The following is a 17,697-nucleotide window of genomic DNA, read 5'->3' on the forward strand; positions in this document are numbered from 1 at the left end:
GGGCAGGCGCGCCACCGGGCACGTTGGTAGGGGCGTGCCGCCTCCTGGCGCTCCAGGACCGGGGTCCCTGGGGTGCCACGGCCTCCGAAGGCTCTACAAGGGCGGACACAGGAGGTGGGGTTGGATCTAAAGCTGCTGCCACCTCTGGAATAACCCGCAGTCCAGGCGGAGGACAGGGTGCCGGCCCCCCACTCCCCCCAATTAGACCCTAGTTGGCGCACCCTAAAGGTGCCTAGCTCAGTCCTGTTGGTTTCGCCTAGCCAGGAAAGATGGCAAGTCCTCTGATGAAGGGGAAAGAAAAAGTCCACCCAGGGAGCAGAAAGCCTCAACTCTCCCGGGAACACAGGGTTTGAACCACAGGACTTGTCCAGCAGCGAGGGGCTACTCTTCTGTCTAGCTGAATTTGGGGAGATGAATTGACATTGCCACAGACTGATTTATTTTTCATGATCGTTCTTGTGGTTTACTGAGAAATATATATTCCTGTGGGAAATTGAGCGAAATAATAATAAAGGTCATTTTATGCCCTAATTGTTTGGATTTCTTCAAAACAAGATGCAGAAGTCCCTAGGGCAAGCACCATAAAGGGCAAAATATGAAAAGGGATCTGGGAGTATAAAGACTTATTTGAAAGAAAACCGTGTGCCTGTGGAGCCAGGATGAAAGTGAAGTAGGCACATAACATGACAGTAAGTTTAAAGCAGGATCACATTTAATCGGAGATTAAAGCCAAAGCCATTTACATACTTAGAACAAAGGTTCTAAAGCCCAGATCTCTATTTCCTCTCAACTCACTCTAAATACTATTTAACTATTGGTGTAGGGATTTCACCAATAAAGGTATGTCATGTTAGGAGATAGAAATAGGAATCTGCCTTTAGAACCACCCTGAAGTTCTCTTTTTGTAGCTCCAGCCCATGTGTAAAATCATCAGCTCTACTTTCAGAATAGTTCCCAGATTTTCCTGGGTTCTACCCTGGTCCACGCCACCAGCACCTCACATAGACTGCTTGCTGCAAGCCTCCTGCATGCCCTTTCCTCTCAATAAAGCAAGGACAGTAATCCTTTTAAATGAGGGACCTCACACCACTCACTCTCAAACCTAGTTTAATGGCTTCTCTTGGAGTAAAAGCAAATCCTTAGAAGGACCACAACACCATAGCCCATTTCTCTGACCTCGTCTATTACTCAACCAGCTCATGCGGCTTCAGCCATACTAGCATTCTTCCTGTCCTTGAATTTGCTAAACGCACTTCTGGGCCATGTCACTGGCTGTTCTCGCCACCATTTGCATGGCTAATTCCTCAACTTCTTTTGTTTAAGTATATAATCATCGAGATAAAAAATTAGCAAGATCCATGGCCCCCCATCTTCTGAACTACTGGTCAGTCCGGTCTCTTTATTTTCAAACATTATACTTCTCATCAGATATACTTTACTTGCTTATTATGTAATACCTCACCCCACCTCCTTCCTCCCAAAGTTGTGCTCCTTTGCTTTGCTCACTGGTGCACCCCAAGTACACTAAATAGCTGCTGGTACTGGGTAGGTGTTCAGTACTTTTGATGGAATGAAAATCATCTTCGTCACTGTCAGAAACATTTACTTTTGGTAATTCAATAATCCATGAGTCTCTAATGCCATCCAATTGACTACATCTGTGTCTAAAATAAATTCAATTATGACATAACTTTCTAATGACTTTTAATTGCTTTACAGGTAAAAATACAATGGTCACAATTTTTTAATTAAAACATGAAACAATCCAATTGCCACTTCTTAAGGTCATGATGAAACATCTTTCTCTTCATTTCTAAAGTTTCAGGTGCTCTCTATCATACACCACAGAAGCTTTCTAATAGGGTATCAGTGACATCACACCGGGTGTGGACCTCTGGCCCCACCTGTTGAGCTTCTTCTTGTTCCTACTTAGAAAGCTCCTGTTGGTGTCTCTCAGGTGTCTTCAAGGTCCAGCTTAAAGACGCCTCCCCCAAAGCACTGCCGGACTGTGTGAACCTACAAACTGAAAGTATAATGTGGTCATTTTGGAGTGACGACAGATACATTCTGAAGCTGTGGTGTCTTCTTTAAAATCAAGCTGGAAGGAATCCAACTGAAATCTGAAGATGGAAAAAAATAATAATTTGATGTTCAATGTGGACCTAAAACAACAAAAAACAGCATAATCTCCCTTCACAATAAAATATCCAGTGTTGCAGAGAAAGAATAAAAATATAGCCATAGTATTTTGTTTCTTTTTGGTTACAAAGGTTTTTTGATAAAAATGTCTTTCGGTTTGGCAAGTAAATGAGTCACTTTTTAAGGATGCCATTTTTTATCAAACAGCATGAAACATATACAAAGACAGTATGACAAACTTTTTCTTAGTTTTCTACTGATGTAATGATTTTTACTATACATAATGGGGCCTCAACCCTAAAAAATTAAGTTTGTAATCCAAATGTAGGAAATTGAGAGTTCAATGAGTAAGATAAACATACTTAGGTAAGAATTTCTTTTAACAGTTAAGGAAAAATATTCCTGAGTAGATCTTACATTATTTTTTGGAGAATAATATGTTTATACAAATATAATAAAGGACTAAGATTATTAAAAATAAATTTAATTTTATGCAAGTATTTTAGCATCATTCCCATTTGACAATATAGATCACAAAAGTCATATACAAGTCTTTTCAGGTACAAGTAATGGAGGATTATTTTTAGTTGTTTTAAGAAAAATTAGGGTATTTTTCTTTAATTCTAGCAATGTAAGCCCTATTAAAGCAGGAATATACATTTGAGCAAAACCCGTAAGGTACGTTACTGGTAAAAATGTTAACCTATTTTCATGTTCAGTTTCTGTTACGCTGGTCTAATAATTATAAACAAAGACCTCAAAGGTATTATTTATGAATGCAACATGAGATTTACAGAAAAACTGAGCAGCTTTGTTTACATTCATTTCCACTCCTAAAAAATAAATGGGAGTCGCTTGTACGGCACAAGTAAAGGAGCACGTAACACATGAGAGTCGTGAACAGCCGCCAAGTGCTTTTCCAATGAAAAAACCCCCTTGTATCCTAAGCATATGCATTCAGAGTTAACTGGGAAACTGTAATACACTTATTAGAATATATGACATATCTGTATCCATATATATTCTAATCCTTCTAAATATCTTTGCATAATAGCACAAAAACACAAAGAATCAGATCTTGAACACTTGAATGCAAAAGTATGTTTTCAAATATATTTATGCTAGTAGATTTTGGGTCTTCTTTATAAAACAAACTCAAGAACTCATCCTGAGAATCTCTTCAGGGCCACTTGATGTTGTATGGTAGCATCTTTAACTACATTTCCTCAAGACTTCTTCTAATAGCTTCTTCTAATTCCACATCTGCATTAAAAAATATACAGAATTTTAACCTTTAGGGCAGAAAACTAATAAACATGCTTTATTTAAATTTTATCAGCCATATTTATCTTTTTTAATAAGAAACATCAAAATAGAAAAGCTGGAAAACTTAAGTTTCTCTGCCATAAAATGTGAGCATTATGAAATGTTAAGAATCTGGATACGATCTCAAACTGAAATTTAAAATATATGACAAAATATACTAAGGAACTTACAAGTTATTTCCATTTAGGGATGTAAAAAGTCAATCAGTTGGCAAGTAATCACTTATTTCAACATTAAAAAGAAAAATCCATGTCACTTACTTACAAAAAGACTTGAGGTGATGCGTATGTTTTAAAATAGAAACAGAAAAGCACAATCATAAGGTGGCAAATTCTCACAGGCTTTTAAAAATTTAGCTTTAAACTTTCTAACATCTAAGACAATAAATCTCATGTAAACCTCTCAGGAACAGAAATGGGAGTAATGATTATCAGGAGGGTAGTGGGAAGGTGGGGGGAGGAGTGGGGAAGGGGGAACCAATTGCAATGATGTACGCATTCCCCCTGACACCCCCCTCACCACCTAGGGTGATAAACAACAGAAACTTGGGTGAAGGGGAGAGCAGTCAATGTAAGATATGAAAACAACAATAATTTATAATTTATCAAGGCGTCACGAGAGTGGGAGGTGGGAAGAGAGGGAAAAAAGAGGAGCTGATACCAAGGCCTCAAATAGAAAGTAAATGTTTAGAAAATGATGATGGCAACATATGTACAAATATGTTTGCTATAACTGATGTATGGAGTGTTATAAGAGCTGTAGGAGCATCCAGTAGAATGATTAATAAAACCCAGCTATTCAAGGCTACATAATGGTTATCTTTGAAAAATGTAACATAGATGTGTGTTCATTTGGTAAATACTTATTAAATGTCCACTACATCAAGTACAGGGAGAGAACAGTAAACAAGCCAGACATTCTTGAGTTCTCCATCTCCTCCCTGGGAATGATGCTAAGGCCCAGGAGGGCGGAATTCGATATCCATTTCTTGGTCTTCACTGATTTGTCACACAGATCTCGCTCCTCCCAGTGTTCCTCAGTCCCACAGGATGCCTCTCAGAGCCTACTTGATTCATAGGCATAAGTGATTCTTCTAAGACACAGTTGCATCATCCTCGGAGTCAGGGCAGTGGTGTTAAATTGTTCAGTTACAATACTGGAAGGTTGTGTACAGCGGTGAAGTTTAAGCTACACCCTAGGTCAGTGAGCTGTCCTAAAATGAATTCATAGGGATGAAATAATGCACAGAAAAGCCGAAACACCCTTAGCAAAGAATAATGTGACAGGGCATGTAAGCTAGGAAAATTTATAGTCAATTATAATAATTTTTGAAAGAATGTTATGAGTGTAAGAGTAGCTAAACATAATAATAGAATACAATAAAGAGCTTGGAAATAGATCCACACATATATGGACATGTAATCTGACAAAGGTGGCAGGGAAATGATGGTCTTTTTCTTAAGTCATGGTGGGTCAATTACAGAAATTTTTACTCTTATCTGGCACTACCCCCACACATGCACACAAAATCCCAGAGTTCTAATATGCTAAATATGAAAGGAAAATACAATGCTTGTAGAAGATAATTTAATATTTTCAAGCCCTTAGAGAAGGACTTAAATATGATCCCCCCACCCCCACCCCAGGGTGTGCAACAGAGCAGCAAGGGGAGCAAAACTATGAAGTCCTCTGGGAATACCAAAAAGACTTTGGGGCCAGGGCATGACACCTCAGCAGACTCAACCAGAAAACACTCCCAAAGGTCAACAAACAGACCTGGAACTATTTATAGGCTTTTCTTTTGCTATGCGTTGTTTTTGTGCTTATTGTTTCTGCATGTCTATCTAGATAAAGATAGGAGGAGAAAACAACAGGATCGACAGTTCCAGGGAACACGGGAGAGAGGGACGCAGGGGAAAGGAAGTAGGTGTTAATAAACCCAGGGACAAGGGAACAAGTGTTCTAAAATTGATGGTGTGGAGGGTGTAGGATGCCTGGTAGGGCTTGATCAAGGGCAATGTAACCGAGAGGAATTACTGAAACCGGAATGAAGGCTGAACATGATCGTGGGACAAGAGGAAAGTAAAAGTAGAGGAAAGAACTAGGAGGCAAAGATCATTTATAGAGGTCTAAATACAGGCATGTACATATGTAAATATATTTATATATTTAACGATAGGTAAATAGATCTATGTACATATATTTATATGTCAAGTATTAAGGTAGCAGATGGACATTGAGCCTCTCTACTCAAGTACTCCCTCAATGCAAGAACACTCTATTCTAATAACCTGGCATTCCGTGATGCTCAACTTCTCGACACGTTCGCTAAAGACAAAATGGGTGCATAGCAAATATGGTGAAGAAAGCTGACGGTGCCCAACTATCAAAAGATACAGCATCTGAGGTCTTAAAGGTCTTAAAAGCAGCCATCTAGCTGAGAAGCAACAAAGCCCACCTGGAAGAAGCACACCAGTCTGTGTGATCATGAAGTGCCGATGAGATCAGGTATTGGGGTTCAAAGACCCAAAACCAAAAAATCATAACAATGTGAATGAGTGGGAGTACGGAGTGGAGCCCCAAAGTCCATCTGTAGACAATTGGACATCCCCATAAGAAAGGTCACAAGGAAGAGATGAGCCAGTCAAGGTGCATTATAGCACTGATGAAACATACAACTTTTCTCTAGGTCTTTAATGCTTCCTCCCCCTATCATGACCCCAATTCTACTTTATAAATCCGGCTAGACCAGAGGATGTACACTAGTACAGATAGGAACTGGAAACACAGAGAATCCAGGTCAGATAAACCCTGCAGGACCAATATTGCGAGTAGCGATACCAGGAAGGTAAGGGGAAGGTGGGGGTTGAAAGAGGGAACCAACCACAATGATGTACATATAACCCCCTCCCAGGGGGACAGATAACAGAAAAGTGGGTGAATGGATACATCGGTCAGTGTAAGACATGAAAAAATAATAATTTATAAATTATTAAGGGTTCATGAGTAAGAGAAGGGAAAAGAGGAGGAGCTGATACCAACAGCTCAAGTAGAAAGAAAATGTTTTGAAAATGATGATGGCAACAAATGTACAAATGTGCTTGATACAACTGATGTGTGGATTGTGAAAGAGCTGTATGAGCCCCTAATAAAATGATTAAAAAAAAAAAAAAAAGACTCAAAAGAGCATATGGAAACTAAGGAACATGAACTTTATATGTTTCATCAAACACATTTAAAAAAGACTATTTAATAAACATAATACCAAGTCATAGGGTGGGAGAAAATATTCATAATACATGGAACTTATGTTCAAAAAGAAAGCATGTAGTTCCTAGCTGGAATAATCAGATAGGAAAAATATAATCAAATGTAAATGCCATGAAATATATAAATACCTTTATAAACAGCCAGAAAGTAGTATCAGTACATACTCATAAGACAAGTTAAAATAAAAAATAAAACACTGAATACCCTTAATAATTGTTGAGGCTATATACAGATCAATGGGAACTCATAAACACTACTGGCAAGAATGTGTCTTGGAAAAAGTTCGAATCAGCAACTCAAGTTGAACACAATTCAACTCAGTATACAATGGGGTTCAAAAACTTTGTGGAATTAAAAGACAATGGATTTTTTTCCAATAGATTTTTGAAGCCCACTTGAATAGTCCCAGAAATTCTGATAGATGTGCATCATAAGAGAATATTCAAAGCAGCATCACTTGCAATAGTCCAAACTATAATCAATCAAAATGTCCATCAATAGAATAAACTGGTATATGCATAGGACATGGAATTATAAAGTTACTGAAAAAACCAAAGGACCCTGGTTGGTAAGAGTGGATTATGTGTTGGGCTACTAACCAGGTGGTCAGGAATTTGAAACCATCAGCTGCTCTGCTTGAGAGAGATGAAAGGCTTTATGCTCCTGTAAAGATTCACCACCGTGGAAATTCAAAGGGGAAGTTCTACTTTGTCCTACAGGGTTACTACAAGTCAGAATTGACTTGATGGCAGTGAGTTTGGCTTGCTGTTTTCGAACAAACCAAAGCTACATGAGACATGGATGAATCTTTACAACAGTGTTTGAGGGATGGAAACAAGACACTCCCATGAAGATGCAACCTACACTCATAGGCCACCATTTGTCTGTCATTTTCGTCTTGTGGTAGCTTGTGCACTGCTGTGGTGCTGGAGGTGTGTCATTGGTATTTCAAATACCAACAGAGTCACCCTAAATGAACAGGTTTTTCAGCAGAGCTTCTGGACTAAGAACAGACAGTACAGAAGGAGTCTGCTCCCCACTTCAGAGGAAGAGCCTCTGAAAACCTTATGCATAACTCTGAAGCATTGCCAGATACTGAAGGCCCTTGAACGGAAGCAGAACACAGTGGGATCTTCGTTTGCTGATGGGGCACAACTCTAGGTAAGAAGAAACAGGTAGCAAAAATTAACTAATGATCAGAAGTTGGCATATACTAAGTATGATTCTAGAAAAATTGGAAATCATCAAACAATGAAATAGGACACATAGAGATCGATATCCTAGGCTAATATGGACAGGTACTGGCCATTTGGAATCAGAAAATCTTAGTTTACTATGCTGGGAATGACACACTCAAGAGGAATAGTGTTGCATTCATTTGTCAAAAAGGACATACCAAGATCTATCTTAAGTAAAATTGCTGTGATAGGATTATATTTATCTACCTTTAAGGAAATCCCATCAACATAACTATTATTCAAATTTATGCACCTCAAGGAGATTTGATGCATGGATACTAATGACAGAACACCAGATGATCTGTGGGAGTACATCGAGATATCATTCATGAAGACAGTAAAAGAGGTCATTAAAAAGACAGGAAACAAAGAAAAGACCAAAGTGGATGCCAGAAGAGACTCTGAAACTTACTCTTGATCACAGAGTAGCTAAGGCAGTTGGAAGAAATGATGCAGTCAAAAGAGCTGAATAGAAAAAAATTAAGGGCAGCTTGAGAAGACAAAGCAAAGTATTATGACGAAATGAGCCAAGTCCTGGAGTTAGAAAACCAAAAATGAAGAGCATGCACAGGGTGTCTTAAATTGAAAGAATTCAAGAAGAAAAATTCAGGCTTCAAGTTTCAATACTGAAAGACTCTAAGGGAAAAGGAAAATAGAATACCAGTCACTTTACAGAAACAAACTAATGGACATTCCACCATCGCAGGAGGGTAGCATGAGTAAGAACCAATAGTGCTGAAGGAAGAAGTCCAAACCAAACTGAAAGCATAAGTCAAAACCAGGGCTCCAGGAATTGATGTTATACCAACTGAAGTGCTTCAACAAGCTTATGAAGCACTGGACGCACTCACCTGTCCATGCTAGCAAAGTTCGAAGATAGAGATTTGGCCAAATGACTGGGAGAGATCCATATTTATACTAAATCCAAAGAAAGGTGACCCAACAGAATGCTCAAACTATCAAATGATTATCATTGTTATCACAAGCAAGTAAATTGTTGTTGGAGATCATCCAATGACGATTTCAGTAGTACATTGACAGAGCTGCCAGAGGTTCTGGCCAGATTCAGAAGAGGATGTTGAAGTAGAGATATTAATGCTGATGTTAGATGGATCTTGGCTGAAAGTGGAGAATAAAAGATGCTTACTTGTGTTTTATTAAACATGTAAAGATATTAATTGTGGATCATAACAAAATACGGATAGCTTTGCGAAGAATGGGGATTCATGAAGATCTAAATCGTGCTCACGCAAAACCTATACATGGATCAAAAGTAAGTTGTGCACCCAGAACAAGGGGATACTGCTTTATTTAAAATCAGGAAAGGTGTCTGTCAGGTTGTACCTTCTCACTACACTGATCCAATCTGTATGCTGAGCAGAGAAAGTGGGTTATATGTGTATTAGAATGTGGCCTTAGGAACGGATGAAGGGTTATTAACATCTGCGGTATGTAGATGACACAACTTTGCTTGCTGAAGGTGTTGAGGACTTGAAGCACTGCTGATGAAGATCAGAGATACAGCTCTCCGTATGGATTTCGACTCAATGTAAAGAAGATGGAAATCCTTGTAATGAACCAATGAATAACATCATGAGAAATGGAGAAACGATGCCAAGGATTTTGCCTTGCATGGGTTCACAATCAGTGATCAGGAGAGCACAAGACACACACTGGGCAAATCTGCACAAGATCTTTTAACAGTGTTGAAAAGCAGGGAAGTTACTTTGAAGACTACTGTGGCCCCAGACCCAAGCCATGGCATTTTTCAGGCACCTCATATGCATGTGCAAGTTGGAGGCTGAATAAGGAACACTGAGGAACAATCAATGCATTTGAATAATGGTGTGGGGGAAGAGTATTCAAAGGACCATGGATTGCCCAAAGAGCAAACATCTGTCTTGGAAGAAGTACAACTACAATGATCCTTAGAGGCAAGAGCAGTGAGACTTCTTCTCATGTACTTTGGACATATTGTCGAGAGACCAACAATCACGGAAGAAGGACATCATGCCTGGTAAAGCAGAGGAGCAGTGAAAAAGAGGAAAGCCCTCAAGGAGAGTGATTCAAACAGGGGCTGCAACAATTGGCTCAAATATAGAGAGTAACTGTGAGGACGGCACAGGATTGGGCAGTGTTGCTTTCTGTTGTACATGTAGTTGTTTTGAGTAGAAACCAACTCGATGGCACCTAATAACAACAACAACAACAACAACAACAACACTTGTAAGGCCTGATATGATGGACTAACTGTAAGTGGTTATTTATGTTTAAATAACTAAAAATTCAGTTCTTCAGCCATACTAGCCACTTTGTAAGTACTTAAGAGTCACATGCGACAGGCAGACATAGAACAATTTTCATTATCACAGAAAGTTCTTTCTTCCTCTCCTGTGTACACACACACACAAGAGTTATTACACTTACACACATACACACATGCGCACACACACACTCCTTTAAAGACACTGTGGGTCTGGCTCTCGTCCACCATAATAAAGTGAATAGCTCAATAACCTGAGGACATGGATTTTTTTTGGTTTCCAGTGCACATAAAAGTTATGTTTTACATTGTCCTGTAGCCTACTGAAGAACCCTTGTGGCGTTCTTGAGCAGATGCTGAACTACTAACGGCAAGGCTGGCCATTCAGACCGCTCTGTGGGAAAATATTCAGGGCATCTGCTTGCATAAAGTTTTAAAATTTGAGACACCCTATAGTTTCACTTGATGATAGTGGGTTTCATTTGTCTACTAAACATGCAATAACTTATTGAAAGAAAAAAAAGGGGGGGGGGAAACATTGTGTAAATGATCAAAATGTGAAACAGATACATGAAGTGAGTATGTGTTGTTGGAAAAATGGTGCTGGTAGGCTTGCTCCACATGAAGTTACCACAAACCTTCCATTTGTAAAAAAGCTGTAACTGTGAAGCAAAATAAAGAGAAGCACAGGAAAGGAGGCGTGCCTGTAATCCCATTTTGCTCAAGTTCACAATCAAGCACTGTGAAACTACTAAGTGGCTATCTTGGGGAAGAAGGGCAAAAGAACCCCAGTGTTCAATTTTTTAACCTGAGTGGTAGTTACATGTTTTGTGAAATGATTTTACATTTTTTGTACGTTATTCAATATATAGTACACAGAGAAGCAAAATCACAGCATGTAAATCAGGGAAAGGGTCAAAGTTGAAGTTTTCTAAGGTCTTTTTATTGTTCTAGTGATAAAACCTTAATCACAAAAGAAAAGAAATAAAGCATTTAACTTAAAAACCACTAAAAAAGCAAGTCGAATAAGCAGAAATACAAACATCAATATTTACAGTATGGTTACAGGATTAAACTTGTCAGCTAAAGATTGGATAAAAAAAGCAAACCACCAACTACAGAGTAGTTTATATTGGACAGACCTTTCTATAGCTATCAATTATCAACTCTGACAACAACATTTTTAAAAAGAAATTACTTTAAGGCATTGCAGAGTAATCAAAAGCAGACAGACAGAAAGAGAAGAGTCAAACCCTTGAGAGAAGAGTACTCCCCCAGGTAAGATTCACAGCTGGATGGCTTCCTTGCCTTAGAGTACACTTGTGTGACAAGATGCTGTGCTCCACCCGACAACCAGGCTTAGGAGCTTGAGGTGTCAAAGGACAGCATTTGGGCCTGTAAGGAAGACTGGAAAGGAGGAAGTCATAGAGGGGGGGGGGGATCCTTAATATCTAATATACTGCACAAATGCATGGGTGACCTATCCAGGTGAAGGTATAGGTTTCTCAGTGAAAAGCAACAGTTGGAAAACTAAGAGAAATGAGTCATCTCAGCTGTTACCCACGGCAAGGGGACAATTTTACTCCAGTTAATTGCCTAGAAGGAAAAAAAGCAAAACACCTCTTCTGATGAAGACAACAAAATCTACAATATGCATCCAGTATATAGCAAAAACCAGACAAACCAAAACAAAAGAAAATGAAAGAGGAAACATTGTCAATACAACCCTACGACAATCAAGTTGTTGGAATTAACAGAAAAAGACTTATAAAAGCCATTACAAATATTTTAAAGAACTTAATGGAAACTATAGACAAAATGAACAGGGTAGGAAATATCAATAGAGAAATGGAAACAAAGTAAATAAATCAAAATAACTACATAGAAATGCTAGAACTCAAAATATATGATATATATTTTCATAAAAAATATGAAAAATTCACTGAATTAGCTAAGATTAAAGGCAGTGAAAAAAAAGGATCAATGTATTTTAGGGCTGAAAAGTAGAAATGATCCAATATGAAAACAGGGAAGAGGGTAGAAACTATCCTGTGGGTAAATTCAAGCTATCTGACACACATATAATTGGAGGTCCAAAAGTAAAGAGAAAATGGGCAAAAATTTTGAACAAATAATGGCTGAAATCCCCCCAAACTTGATGAATATAAATTTACTGATCCAGGTATCTCAGCAAACTCCAAACAGGATAAATACAAAGAAAACCAGACCTAGGCATCTAGAAAACTTCTATAAACTAAAAACAAAGAATAAATCTTAAATGCAGCCAAATGAAAAAAACAAGCAAAACACATTACATACAAGGAAACAATGATACAAATGATGGACTTTTCATCAGAAACAATGGAGGTCAGAAGACAGTGAACATCTTTAAAGTGCTAAAGGGAAAGAAAAGAAAAAAATTAGTTTAGCAGAATTCCAATGCTAAGGAAAATAGCCTTCAAAAACTAAGGGAAAATAACATTTTCATATAAACAAAACAATTCATCCCCAGCAAAGGTGCATTACAAAAATTTTTTAAAAAGAATTTCTTTCAGGCTGAAGAGAAATGATACCAGAAAGAACACTAATCTACTGAGAAAAAAAAAAGATCACAAATGGTACCTATGTAGAGAAATAGAAAATTGTACATATACTTTTCTTTAAATTTCTTAAGACTGTTTAAATAAGGAGTAATATTGTCTTGTAGGATTTGTAACATGTAGATAAAGCACATATAGCAATAATAGCAGAAAGAGCTGGGATGAAGACGTAAACTCATCTATGTTGAAAGGTGTCTGTTTTAAATACAGCGGAGCATATTTACCTCTAAATATACTGTAAACAGTAAACATGAAAACACTGGGAAGGGAGAAAGATGCTAAAAAGATGATAGCTAAATTAAAATACTAAATATACCAGGATGCTTTCAGCATCTTTCAATTTCACTTTCCACCTACTTTTTGAAGCCCCTTCATGAGTCAGACTCGATGGCAAATGCCCTGGTTGCATTGTTGGATAATTGTTGGTCTGCTAACCACAAAGTGGGCAGTTTGAACCCACCAGTCACTCCGTGTGAGGAAGATGAGGCTATCTGTGCCTGCAAAGATTCACAGCTGGGTTTGGTTTGATGGTGAGTCGGCTGCACAAGCTCGCAGAGGCACACTGGAGTGTACCAAACTGGTTGCCTGAATGCGACTACTGGAGGCGAGGAGTGGCGAGAGTGTTTTAAGTCCCCACTTGGTGCTGCTAATCTACCTACCTTTCTCAGCCGGGAGGGGGCCCTGGGGTTCCAGGTGAGGCCAGTGGGGAGGATGAGGGGTAGCGTGCACCACCTAGTGCATTATAGCAAGGAGACCTGGTGGTCCTATGGGTAAGTGCTTGTCTGATAACCTCAAAGTCATAGGCTTGAACCTAGTAGCCATTCCCCCAGAGAAAGATGAGTCACTTGGCTTCAAAATGAGTCCAACCTTGGAAGCACTATGACCAGATGTATCTTGTCCTGTAAGGTGGATACTATGAGTCTGAATTAATCAACCAACTCTTTCTTTCTTTCTTTTTTGGCCAGGCATAGCAACCCTATCTAGGGTTTCCAGGGCTATAAATCTTTACTGAAGCAGACAGCCTTATCTTTTTCACGTGGAGTGGCTGGTGAGTTTGAACCAGTGACCTTGTGGTTAGCAGCCTAGCACCTAACCCACAGCACCACCAACCTTCCCTTAGTAGGAGGAAAGAAATAATGAAAAGCAGAAATCAATGGAATTAAAGATAGAAAGATAAAATACACACAACTGGAAGAAGCATTGTCATAGCACATAAGAAAAGGTTTAGATAAATTCAAAATTATTGCACGTGTAATAATATAATCTCCAAAGGGATGAGATTTATATATTTACTAATGTAGACTTTTAAAATGTCTCAAATTATTCATAGACAATTAGTAAAGTGAACTTATCTACAGACCCTGAACACCACCAATGAGAGAAGATGTATGTATTTATATTAAAATGATCAGATAGTGAACCATATAAGCGATCGCACAAGTAGAGACTATGCTCTCTAAATTCAAACACAAACGCACGCCATTGAATCAATTCTGACTTCTAGTGACCCTGAAGGCAGGGAAGAACTGCCCCTGTGGGTTTCTGAGACTGTAACTCTTTAAAGGAGTAGAGAGCCTCATTTGTCTCCTGCAGAGAAGCGGGTGGTTTCAGTGTTCTCTTATGTAGGAATCAGTTAAGTTAGCCAATAAAAATTAAAACTTTTTTAAAATTAAAAAAATCATACTTTTACACGACTCCAATTAAAGAAGGAATCATAATAGAAATTGAAAAAAGTACCACTGAAATAATGATTAATTGGCTCATGGGTTAGTTAATTAATTACTGGTTATGAGGCACTTTGTTCCATACACTTTGATTAAAATAAAATGGTCTAATTTTTCTCAGAACCCATAGCTTGTCTAAAATATTTTGGTTAAGGACCTAATCACAATTATTATACTTTCTGCACAAAATGACTTGAGTCCACAGGGATGCAAGAAAAATGGCATCATCGGTGGTGTTTGTTTTTGATGTCTCTTGATTGGGACATTTTAAAAGAACAATTTTCAGTGGCACAGATACTAAAATAAACTCTTTGTTTTGGAAGGGTAGGTATAGAGGGCGAGAACCCATGAGAGTCGAGAGGGCACAGGAGCAAAGCAGCACACACTGTGAGATGAAACAACATGGGCTTTACGGGCGAAGTGACCGTAGATCTCCATTTCCTTTGCCCAGTTACAGTTTACATCTTTTATGGAACTAATAGTGCCTTTTCTCTTAAAAATGCTTGAACAAGAAATTAACTGGTCACCTTATTTACAACTCACATTATCTCCAAGGTTTGAATTCTGGTGCTGTCACTTACTAGCTGTATTACTTTGAGAAAGTTACCGATTCTCTCAGTAACTCTATTCAATGAAGAAAAGACTAACACAGAAACCGTTGTGAAAGCAGACTATAACCTATGCACCCAATACATTATCTGACACATGCTAGGTGCTGCAAAAAAGGCTTCTATTGCTGAATTGGCCTGTCAACATTAATGACTTTCACACCTCAGTAATAAGTTGTAACACCAACAGATATGCTCATTTCCCCCTCATTTCAAAAAACTCAGCAGTGAGGTCTTTAGGCCATATCCTAGATGACACCTAACAGTACAGACCCTGACAGGAGGTTTGGCTCTTCAGGCAGATGTTTCTTTTATTCTATTTTTGCTTTATTTTTATTCTCGTTAAGACCTCTTAAGGAGAGAGGCAGAATAAGAACTCAGTACTGTATTAGATGTTAGAAGACTTAAACAAATCATGTCCACTCACGTTCAAGCTGTGACTCTGAAGCCAAATGACTTTATCTTTCAAAGGTTTGAGTCTTACGTAAAATAAAGATACTCATAATTTCACATTTTAAAAACTATTAGCAAACTGTTTATAAGGAGTTATACTTCTAGAGCAGATCTTAGATTCAAAGAAAAATTATATTTATAATTCTAATTACAATAGCAACAACAAATACAGTACAATGCTTTCCATATATATGCATGCTTATTCTAGTATAATTCAAGTTCAGTGATTTTATTTTAAAAATTAGCAAGCTGAAGGACCATGAAGTTAAATGACTTGCCCAATATGACACCGCTTGCAAGTGGCATAACGGAGCTTTAAGCCAACACAATGTGGCTCCAAAGTCTGTACTCTTCCCCATCACACAGTGCGCGCGCAATATCCCCATACCTGATCTCTGAAATCTACACAGGATATTCATGATGGGCACAGGTAATGAAAGAGTCTTATACTAGTCTATAGAGAATGAGACCAATCACCAAGGGGGCAAAACATCAACCTTCTTTTAAGGCAAAAAGCCACACACAAATGTATCCAGCCCTTTACCACTACTTCTCAGGCATTGACAGTGTTCTGCTGGGAAGGAAGATAAGAAGGCTTGTGTTCCAGTGGCTCTAACCTAAGTTTATTTGTTCAATAAACAATCATTTAATTCAAAGCACTGTACTAAGGTGCCACAAAAATAAATAACATATGATCCTATTCTTCTATGAGAATGCATACAGAAATACTTTAAATCAATGTGGTACGGTTTAGTTAGAGCCTAGAGGATACAACAGTTAGCTGAACCTTAAAGGGAACGTCGAGAAAAACTATGACCTTACCAAACTGTCTACAAATGAGAATTCCATATGGTACAACCTAAGAAAGGTCATTTGAGCCAGTTCTTGTTGGGTGAAGAGGCAGGGCAAAGAAAGGGCATCAGAGGGAAGTCAAAGGAGACAGTTTTTCTTTAATTTACATGGAGTATTGTATAGTGGGCACACATTATCGCTGCAAAACAAGAACACACTACACATAAGTGGGCACATATACACCCTCTTCCACTTTGGTTGTTCTTAAAATTTTTGTATATCCTTACCTTATATGACTGCAGATTAAAGGTTCAAATATATTTTCTTGAATTCTTTAACAATACAATTCTTTATTCACAATCACAAAAAAATATAAAAATTCCTTCAAAACCCCTAGTAATAAGTGCATTGCATAGCTAACCACATGCTAGAAATCCTCATGCATTTCCAGTTATACACTTCTCAGATTTCCTGGGTTAACTAGGAGCTCCCAAATTGCAAAGGATTCCAAAGTGTGGTTACTTGAAAGTTGTAATTTTGTCTGGCATTTTCCATGGGATTAGTCATGGAGTGGTACATAAAATTAGCAATCTGAACACCCTAGCTGTTCAATAGTGTTTATCTCTTAGTGGTCGTGATAAACAACTTAGCTGCCAATTTGTGGCTCAAACCCACAAATGTGTTCTCATCACTATGTGGCTGACAGGCATAGAACTGGACCATAAAAGGCCATCTTGGGTGCCGGCATGGATCAGGGAACCAGTGGAGAGGTCTGGGGGGCTGGCCCCAATCCCAACTACTACGTGGACACCTAGCCCTCCCCCTTGAAGAATTTATTTCAAAGAATGGCATTGAACCTGCAACTCCGGGAGAGGGACATACCTGATTGGAGCATACAGGAGCAAATGGAGGAGGAGGAGGAGAAAGTGGAGCACATCCTAGCCCACCAGACTGTGAGGACGATGTTCCCAATTAGAGCAGCCAGTCCACAGAGAGGACCACATGGCCGGCCCCACTATGAGACATGACGCCCCTCACTGACCCATATCCCTACAGGGGAAAACACCGGAGATACAGTGTGGGAATTACACCCGATCTGACCCTGCCATCCCAAGGAAAACACTAAAGGGGTGCAACAGAACAGCAAGGGAATGGAGCAGTGAAGTCCCCAGGGAATGCTGAAGGTGGACTTTGAGGCCAGGGTGTGGTACCCCAACAGACTGGATTGGAAAACACTCCTAAAACCCAACAAACAGTCCTTGAACTAACTACAAGCTTTTCTTT

General features: G+C 38.7%; 2 protein-coding genes across 3 annotated transcripts in view; both read right to left on the bottom strand.

Moving 5' to 3' along the window:
• Positions 1-1,581, bottom strand: part of BAG2 (BAG cochaperone 2) — a 21,065-nt gene extending 19,484 nt beyond the window's left edge. The window contains exon 1 of the mRNA XM_045294748.1: positions 1,561-1,581. Coding sequence (XP_045150683.1) covers positions 1,561-1,581 — 21 coding nt within the window. The remainder of the gene's footprint in view (positions 1-1,560) is intronic.
• A 106-nt stretch (positions 1,582-1,687) lies between these two features.
• Positions 1,688-17,697, bottom strand: part of ZNF451 (zinc finger protein 451) — a 97,119-nt gene continuing 81,109 nt past the window's right edge. For both annotated transcript variants that reach the window (XM_045294921.1, XM_004696334.2), the window contains one exon: positions 1,688-2,120. In XM_045294921.1, the coding sequence (XP_045150856.1) occupies positions 2,041-2,120 (80 nt within the window). In that variant the 3' untranslated portion in view covers positions 1,688-2,040. The remainder of the gene's footprint in view (positions 2,121-17,697) is intronic.

The sequence above is a fragment of the Echinops telfairi genome, unplaced genomic scaffold (genome assembly GCF_000313985.2).
Source record: "Echinops telfairi isolate 266 unplaced genomic scaffold, ASM31398v2 ScPeMD7_3533;HRSCAF=4204_1, whole genome shotgun sequence".
NCBI lineage: Eukaryota > Metazoa > Chordata > Mammalia > Afrosoricida > Tenrecidae > Echinops > Echinops telfairi.